This window comes from Astyanax mexicanus, chromosome 1, assembly GCF_023375975.1.
Source record: "Astyanax mexicanus isolate ESR-SI-001 chromosome 1, AstMex3_surface, whole genome shotgun sequence".
NCBI lineage: Eukaryota > Metazoa > Chordata > Actinopteri > Characiformes > Acestrorhamphidae > Astyanax > Astyanax mexicanus.
Window position 1 is genome coordinate 1335257 of NC_064408.1, and position 9744 is coordinate 1345000.

At 36.9% G+C, this 9744-nt stretch overlaps 1 protein-coding gene across 1 annotated transcript in view; it reads left to right on the plus strand.

Moving 5' to 3' along the window:
• The first annotated feature begins 926 nt into the window (after positions 1–926).
• LOC103045016 (V-type proton ATPase catalytic subunit A-like) overlaps positions 927–9744 on the plus strand; it is a 26869-nt gene continuing 18051 nt past the window's right edge. The window contains exons 1-4 of the mRNA XM_022664226.2: positions 927–1016; positions 2817–2915; positions 4185–4313; positions 6015–6229. Coding sequence (XP_022519947.1) covers positions 2834–2915; positions 4185–4313; positions 6015–6229 — 426 coding nt within the window. The 5' untranslated portion in view covers positions 927–1016; positions 2817–2833. The remainder of the gene's footprint in view (positions 1017–2816; positions 2916–4184; positions 4314–6014; positions 6230–9744) is intronic.

A 9744-nucleotide genomic window follows, 5' to 3' on the forward strand; every position in this document is an offset into this window, starting at 1 on the left:
ATCAATCAATCTACAAAATAGGTAAGTACGTTCATAATAGGGATGCACAAAAAGGATTTTTATGTCTAAAACCAAAACATGTAAATAACTAAATAAAATATTTATCCCAAAGGCTGAATATAAATAAAGTGTATAAATTATGCACTCTTTCACATATTAAAAGTAAAAGCTGTATCTTAAGTAAAACAATATTTTTAGCCAAAAACTGGCCTAAAATAAATAAAAGATCCAAACGCAGATAATTAATGCATTGCTTATAAATAGACAATTAAATAAATACATAAAAAAATAAATCAATAAGTAAAAAAAAAGATAGAAAGGGATAGAAGGTAGAAAAATAAAGAAATTGAAATAAATGAATAGGCAAATACATAAATCAATAAACAAATAAAGGTAGAAATGAATTGAAAGAAGAAAAAGAAAGAAATAGACAAATAAAGAAAGAAAGAAAGAACGAAATGAATAGACAAATAAATAAATAAATCAATAAATTAATAAAAATAGAAATGAGTAGATGATAGAAAAATAATACATTAATAAAGAAATGACTAGACAAATAAATAAATCAATAAGTAAATAAATAATTAAAACAATAGCTAAATAAATAAATACATTTAAAAAAAAAGACCTTTGCAAAAATTAAATATTTTTCGAACGAAAGCATAGTAAGATTCATAGTAATAAAACATATAGTAATACTGATTGATATAAGTTTTATAATGAGCATATATCTTGTAAATAAATATACAAATAAAACAATTCTGCCTATTAATTACACTGTAAGAAAATTTAAGGAAATATATCATAAATATTCCCTTAATTTAATAAGAATATAAGTGAGAATCTGTATAAATATGCTCTGATTTGTGTGTTATATGTAATAATAAATGTAATATATAGGAGGGATGTGGTCAGTAAAGGGTTAAAGGGGTTTAAAGGGGTTAATCCAGGTCCAGTCAGCTGATCAGTGTCGTGACTGTTCAGCTCTGCTTCTGCTCTGTTCTCATAGTAAAACGGTAAGACAAGCTCGATTTCAGCCTTATTTTACTGTTTTATATCGATTTATTCATGTAATTGTGTTTTTTAGTTGATATTTCTCGTTTTAAGCTCGTTTTTAATTGATTTTAGCTTTTAACTGCTCTAATTTACTCGCTTGTTTTTCGAATTAGCCGTTCCACCTTAAATGTTGCTGCAGTTGCATTCTGGCGCCCGAGGCGCCAGAATGCAACTGCAGCAACATTTAAGGTGGAACGGCTAATTCGAAAAACAAGCTTATTTCAGCTTAATTTAGGATTTAATTCGATTTTAGGCTTTTATTTTACTTTATAGTTCATGTATCATTTAATTAAGGATGTCATGCATCTGTGCATTTATTAGAAATGTTAAAAATAAATCTTAAATACACAGAAATATACAAAATATACACAATATACCGCTCTAAATGTACTAAATCCATTAAAACACACACACTGCTGCTTAAAATACAACAATAAACTAATATGTACAAACCTACATATATATTACTAACACATAGCCACAAAGACACATGCATTCAATATACAGCAATATATTAAATATATAGAAATACACTTAGTATACATTGCTAAAAAAATGCTATAAATACTGCTACTAATGCAAAAAAAAGTACTACTTATACTTTAACTAATTATAATCAATATACATTAAAATAGCTATCTCTATATTTTAAATATATGTATTTCTTTCTTAATATACAGAAATACACTATGTAAATTAAGTGGACATAAATATACTAAATAAACTAAAAATACACTAAAAGCTGCTGCACCATTAAAATTATTTCTAATAGAATATTAAAAGAAACAGAAAATTAATAGATTACAGAAAAGTATTAGAATATAAAAAAAGAATATTACAATTAATTTAAGATATATTATGTGTGTTACAGTAGTCTATAAGTAGAGTCTATAATTAGAGTTAACGCCCAAGTGAGGTATTTAGAGAGACTGTGCTGAATTCAATTATAGAAACCAACCTTTATTTAAACTCAGGAGAACATTGAGGGTGACCCTTATTTACAGTGCAGCCTAGCATTTACAGTTTATAACAAATTCAAGACATATATAACAATAAATAAAATAAAATAATAATAATAATAATAATAATAATAATAATAATAATAATAATAATAACCATAAAAAATAACACATAAAAAGTTAAGAATTTATCAAATTTAAAATAAAGAAAAATGCTAAAAAGGACAAATGAATAATAATCAACTAGTATAATAAGAATCTAAATAGAAAAATGAATTTAAAAAAATTACTATTTACTAAATAATATGTACTGATGTATAGATCAATTTACAATAGATACGTCGTTGTATAATTTTATACAGCAGTGTAGTATAAAATGCTATTTATTTAGTATTTTTGTGTAAAATAAACATAATCACAAAGCAGTGTTATAAGTAGATATGTTACTATATACTATTCTAATAATAAAATACAAGCAAATATACGTTATTTATTTATTTATTTATTTTAATGAATTTTATCTTTAAATTATTTGTTCACCCCTCCAATCATGTGATGCTATGATCGTCGTCTGCTAAGCTAGCTGAGGTATCAGGGTTAGCAGTTGTGTAGTGTTCTCCTCCAAGCGTGTTGAGCTGCAGTTTGGGAAGAAACACAGCACACAACAGAGTCTGCGCTTAGACAGTTACGCCACTCAGGAGCTGCTAGACGGGAAAAACGAACTTTGCTTGGATAAAATACGGTATTTAAAGCACATTTTATTTATTTTATAACTATATTCTCTCTTTTTTCGTCACTCAGACACACTCTCACTCAGGATGGATTTCTCCAAGCTTCCCAAAATTCGGGATGAAGATCGGGAGGGACAGTTCGGCTTTGTTCACGGCGTCTCCGGACCCGGTGAGTCTCTGTTCTGTTCTATTGTGGTCACAATTAGTGCTGGGCGGTATATCGTTTTATTTGATATACTGGAGGGGAAATTAAAACCGGTATGCTTTTTCACATACTGCCATACCACTAGAGGTGCTGCAGAGTGCTGTGCAGAATAGAACCACCAAAGAAGCACACTGACACGGCTCACTAGCTAACGCTAGCCAGTTAGCATAACAAGCTAACGCACTGGAGTGATGGTAGCTCATCCCTGTGGAGTCAAACACTCGTCTCGCTCTGTCTAGCCTGGAGAGAAATGAGAACAGCACTTTATCTGAAGAGCTCCTGCTGCTGTTCCTCACTGCATGAGTGTTTTTATCTGAGAAAAATAGAAAAACAACAGCAAACAGCAATTATTCACTCAGAAAAAGGAGGAATAGAATTGCGCAATCAGTCCACAGCTCTGAGAAATTTCCTCTTGTCCCCCAGATGAGCCCAGAATCGGATCTGGGTACAGAATCATTTATTTAGTACAAGAGATAAAACTCCCTAAAACTCTGGATAAGAGATGAAAATAAACTTCAAGAGCAGTAACTACAGGCCTGTTTAAATATTAATAATGTAGATGGAAGGATCATTTTAATGCACATTGAACTGAATGTATTAATTAATTGTGTGCAGTATAAATTTATTTCTAATTTTTCCCATTTTTCCCATTTACACGGCCAATTACCCAACCCACTCATTAGGACTCCTCCCCCTATCACTAGTGATGCTCCAACACACCAGGAGGGTTAAGAAGACTAGCACACACCTCCTCCGATACATGTGAAGTCAGACTCCGCCTCTTTTTGAGCTGCTGCTGATGCTGTAGCATTTCCAAGTAGCATCACAGCGCTAACGCTCGGAGGAAAGCGGTGCAGTGACTCGGTTCTGATACATCAGCTCACAGACGCAGCCTTGTGCTGATCCACATCACCCTAGGAGTGATGAGGGGAAAGAGAGAGCGCCATCTACTGTACTGTACCCACCCAGAGAGAAACTGGGCCAATTGTGCTCCCTCTGAGCGCCGGCAGCTTGATGGTAAAGCTGCATGAGTGGGGGTTCGAACCTGCGACCTCCCGCTCATAGTGGCAGCGCTTTAGACCGCTGGAGTGCAGTAGAGCTTTTGATAAATGTCTCTTTTTTTAAATGCATAAACATTGAGTGTTTTACTGTGATATAATTTTTTGATCATACCTCCCAGCACTAGTCACTGTGTTGGGTAAGAATATGTTCTGATACGTGTTTACGCCGCAGTGGTGACGGCCTCCAGCATGGCGGGAGCTGCGATGTACGAGCTGGTGAGGGTGGGGCACAGTGAGCTGGTGGGGGAGATCATCCGTCTGGAGGGAGACATGGCAACCATCCAGGTGTACGAGGAGACCTGTATCCTTCACTAATTACAGATATACTGTTATCCCTGTTCATATTACCTGTGAGAGACCATCTGTGTGATTTGGGCATTGCAGAATTTTTGAAAATTTAAATTTAAGTGTTATTGTGGTCTCTTTTTTCCATATTAAGAATAAATAGGGGGTAAAAATGCAGAAGCTAACCACATTGCGAACATTTGGCAACACCATAGCAACCGCCATGGATACTATCACAACACCTTAGCAACACCATAGCAACTATCACAGATACCATGGCAATACCTGAAACAACCACCTAGCGATCACTTGGCAGCACCATAGCAACCACCACAGATACCACTGCAACACCATATCAACCACTTAGCAACATCTCAGCAGCCACACCGGATACCATCGCAACACCTTAGCAGCTACTTCCTACCACCTAGCAATCACTTGGCAACCTCATAGCAACAATTGCAACACCTTACCAAACATTTAGCACCACCTTAAGCCTTGAATCACCTTGAATACCCCTGCAACCACCATCACAACACCTTATCAACCACTTAGCAACATCATAGCAACCACCAGGGATACGATTGCAACTCCTTACCAAACATTTAGCACCACCTTAAGCAACCCACACAGATACTATAGCAACCACCAGGGAAACCATTGCACCACCTTAGCAGCTACTTGGAAACACCATAGCAATCACTTGGCAACATCATAACAACAATCACAACACCTTAGCAACCAGTTAGCAACACCATACCATCCACCTTGGGTACCACAGCAATCATCTACCAACACCTTAAAAAGTATATTGCAACCACTAAGCCACTTACCACACCTTAGCAACCATATTGCAACATTGTACCATGACCTTGGATACCTTAGAGACTGCCATGAGTTCCACTTCACACGTTTATTCCATCTCTCACTTCCTCTCACACACTTCCTCCTGAGTATATTTACACACATACACACTCATACCTCACACACACACACACACACACACATAACTCACTGGGAACTGACTGGATTACTCATAAACATACTAAATATATTTCCAGAGGCCTCTATAATACTGCTAATCGACCGTTAAATAAACAAAAAAGGGCCAAAATATAAAATATATTTTGTCTTGCAAATATAAATCAATATTGGGTCCTTTTGTTTTTACTGTTTATAATACTGCAGTATTTTTTCTTAACTAAAAAATAAACAAAATAAAACAAACACTGAAAAAAGAACTGTTTTAAAAATTAAACTAAAACCTAATTTACATAATGTAGAAACCAGGCTAAAATATGGACATATATGGAGCGTGTTCTCTCCTCTGATTGGTCAGACCAGCACGTATAGTTGTGCAATGTGATGGTGCTTTAACCTTGGATGTAGAAAATTCACTGCTTTGCTTTTAAGCACAGTGTTTTTAACGGGTGCGTGGCTTTTAGTATAAAACAGATTAGCATGGGGCAGCATAGTAATTATCTGATTGATAAATCAGTTTAAACTGCACCTGAAAAGCCTTTTAGCTAAAATATGAGGAGTATATTTGATAGTCGGGTCAGATTGAGGTCGGATCATGTTCACACCACAAACAGAACCACTCCAGAGTGTGATTAACTGATTTATTAAAAAATGCCCTAAGATTAGTTTTAAAGCTAAAAGTTATTGCAAAAAGTATCAGACCGGATCGGTGTGTATTTTCCTGAGCGCTGTGCAGCCGGCGTGTCTGTGGGAGACCCTGTGCTGAGGACAGGGAAACCCCTCTCTGTGGAGCTGGGGCCGGGAATCATGGGATCTATCTTTGACGGGATCCAGCGCCCCCTAAAGGACATCAACGACCTCACCAAGAGCATCTACATCCCCCGCGGGGTTAACATCGGAGCGCTGAACCGGGACCTCAAATGGGAGTTCACTCCCTCCCAGAGCCTCCGGGTAAGAGTGTGTGTGTGTGTGTGTGTGTGTTAGTACCCTACTGTATTACTGGTACACCATAGCAACCACCTGGAGTGCCAAAGCAACAGTGTACCAGCTCCACAACGGTCGATGTTTCTGCACCTCTCTTGAGTTTTTCTGTTATTGGTACACTAGCAACACCCCCACCAATCATCTGCGACACCATGACAACCACCCTGCAAAAACCTGGTTTCTAAGCTTTTGCTTGGTGGTTGTTATGGTGTTGCAGGAGGTTGGTAGGGTTTTAGGAGAGCATAAGCAACCACATTGACACCAATTGCAAAGCCACCATTTACTACAGCACCATAGCAACAGCTTTTAGAAGAGCTTTGCAGAGCCACCATTAACTACTGTGCCATAGCAACGGCTTTTAGAAGACCATATCAACAACATTGCTACTGATTGCAGAGCCACCGTTAAGAACAGCACTATAGCAACAGCTTTTAGAAGAGCATAGCAACCACATTGCAAATGGTTGCAGAACCACCATTAAATAGAGAACCATACCAAAGGCCTAGTAACAACAACACAGCAACAGCTTGGAACAGCATAGTAGGGATATCGTAGCAATTGTTTTTTTGTGACAGCATAGCAACCACCTGGTGTGCCATATCAACAGTACAATATAGAAACCATAGGCATCATCTGAGACACCAAAGCACCACAACCACCTGGAACAGCCTGAGAACCATCTACAGTAGTAACGGCACTTTGGATAGCATAGCAACCGGCTAGAAATGACTTCACTCTGCATTTACTTTAGAAAGTATAATTTTCCCATGTATTATTATTGTTATTATTAATTCAATTCAATTTTATATACAGTGAGTCCAAGAAGTATTTGATCCCTTGCTGATTTTCTTTGTTTGCCCACTAATAAAGACACTATCCTTCTGCACTTTTAATGGTAGATATATTCTAACATGGAGAGACAGAATATCAAGACAAAAATCCAGAATATAATTTTAAAGAATATATTTTAATTAATTTGTATTTCAATGAGGAAAATAAGTATTTGATCCCTCTTGCCAAACACACTCAATACTTAGTGGCAAAGCCTTTGTTTGCAAGCACAGCGGTGAGACGTTTGTTGTAGTTAACCACAAGTTTAGCACACACACCAGGGGGAATTTTGGCCCACTCTTCTTTGCAGATCCTCTCTAAATCATGAAGGTTGGTGGGCTGTCGCTTGGCAACTCTGACCTTCAGCTCCCTCCATAGATTTTCGATCGGATTGAGGTCTGGCGACTGGCTGGGCCACTCCATGACCTTAATGTGATTTTTCTTGAGCCAATCCTTTGCTGTATGTTTAGGGTCGTTATCATGTTGGAAGACCCAACCACGGCCCATTTTCAGATCCCTGGCAGAGGGGAGGAGGTTGTCCCTCAGGATTGTGCGGTACATGGCTCCATCCATCTTCCCAGTGATGCGGTGAAGTAGCCCTGTACCCTTGGCAGAGAAACACCCCCAAAACATTATGCTTCCACCTCCATGCTTGACGGTGGGCACAGTGTTCTTGGGGTCATAGGCAGCATTTTTCTTCCTCCACACAAGTTCAATTTTGGTCTCGTCTGACCACAAAACCTTCTCCCAATAACTTGGTTCATCTTTCAAATGATCATTGGCATACTTGAGGCGCGCCTCCACATGTGCTCTCTTCAGCAGGGGTACCTTTCGGGCACTGCAGGATGTGAATCCATTGTTGCGCAAAGTGTTGCCAATTGTTTCCTTGCAAACTGTGGTCCCAGCTGCCTTCAGGTCATTTGCTAACTCCTGCCGAGTGGTTGCAGGACGATTTCTGACCGTTCTCAGCATCATTGCCACCCCACGAGGCGAAATCTTCTTTGGAGCACCGGGCCGAGGTCTGTTGATTGTCATGTTATACTCTTTAAACTTTCTGATAATTGCACCAATAGTTGTTACTTTCACATCCAACACCTTACTAATCTTTTTGTAGCCCATTCCAGCTTTGTGAAGGTCAACAATTCTGACTCTGAGGTCCTGTGACAGCTCTTTGGTTTTACCCATGTTGGAGACTTGAAATCTGTGTGATCTGTCTGATTCTGTGGACAGGTGTTTTTCACACAAGTGATTAGTGAGAACAGGTGGCTTCAGGTCAGGTAACAAGTTGATTGGGAGTGTCTAACTGGTCTGTAAAAGCCAGAACTGCTAATGAATACTAAGGGATCAAATACTTATTTCACTCCATGAAATACAAATCAATTAATATATATTCCTTAGATTTATTTTCTGGATTTTCTTTTTAATATTCTGTCTCTCCATGTAAGAATACATCTACCATTAAAAGTATAGAATGATCATGTCTTTATTAGTGGGCCAACGAAGAAAATCAGCAAGGGATCAAATACTTCTTGGACTCACTGTATATAGCGCTTTTTACAACCAAAGATGTCACAAAGCAGCTTTACATAGAAAAACAGGTCCACGCCTTTAATGAGCAGCAACACAGAGATAGCAATTACTGTGGTGAAAACAGTGGCAAGAAAAAACTCCCTTAAAGAGGAAGCGGAATATTATTGTTATTATTATTATTATTATTTTTATTCATTTTGATTATTGATTATTTAATATGAACACAAGCTAAGAGTAAGGTGCCTGACCCTGACTTTAGGATCTAACAAGCAAAAAACAATGTCTTCAATTAGAAATTGTTGTTTATTTTAACATTTAATAACTACCTTTTACCAAATAATTCCAAAAACAACCTTTTATTTTTCAACAGTAAGCAGAGCAAAAAAAAAAACATAAGGAGAATAGTTTAAAACATAAAATTTGATGAGTTTTGTATCTCGCCCATGTTTCTGTCTGAACTGGCTGTAGAAACCTTTAACTGGGATTCCCAAACACTTAATTTCAAACAAACGGAGTGTTGAATGTTGTCATGTGGCCACTAGATGATACAGCAGTGTGTCCATATGAGGACAAATAGATTAAAGTTCTGCAAAATTATTCAGTATAATGTTGCAGAGAAGCAGAAATGTGATGTCCTTATATGAGCAGGGCCGGATTAAAAGAATGGGCTGAAAGGGCTGCAGTCCCGGGCCTCGCCACTAGGGGGGGCCCTCCGGTCGCTGAATGTCAAATGACAAAAATTAATGAAAAAAAACGAAAATTACAAGCAATAAAAAATATATAATATAATATATTATATATAATATAAAGGAAAGGTTGAGGTTTTGGTGAGCTGTTTCGATGACTTGAAACTGAAACTTTTATTATTCTGCGCACAGAAAGCCTTTGATTGTGTTTTAAATGAGTTTTTATTTCATATTAATTATTGTTTTATTCATTTGAAATATTTTTTTATTATTTTATTGATTAAATTATTTTTTCTTCATAAGATATACATTCTTTATTTTTTATGTATCCATTTTAATGATCTTTTTAAAGTGTCCTATTTTATTCCTCTATCGTAAATGTCAGTTTTTAGTTATTTCTAATCAACACCCACCCCCCACGATATCATCGTCCAT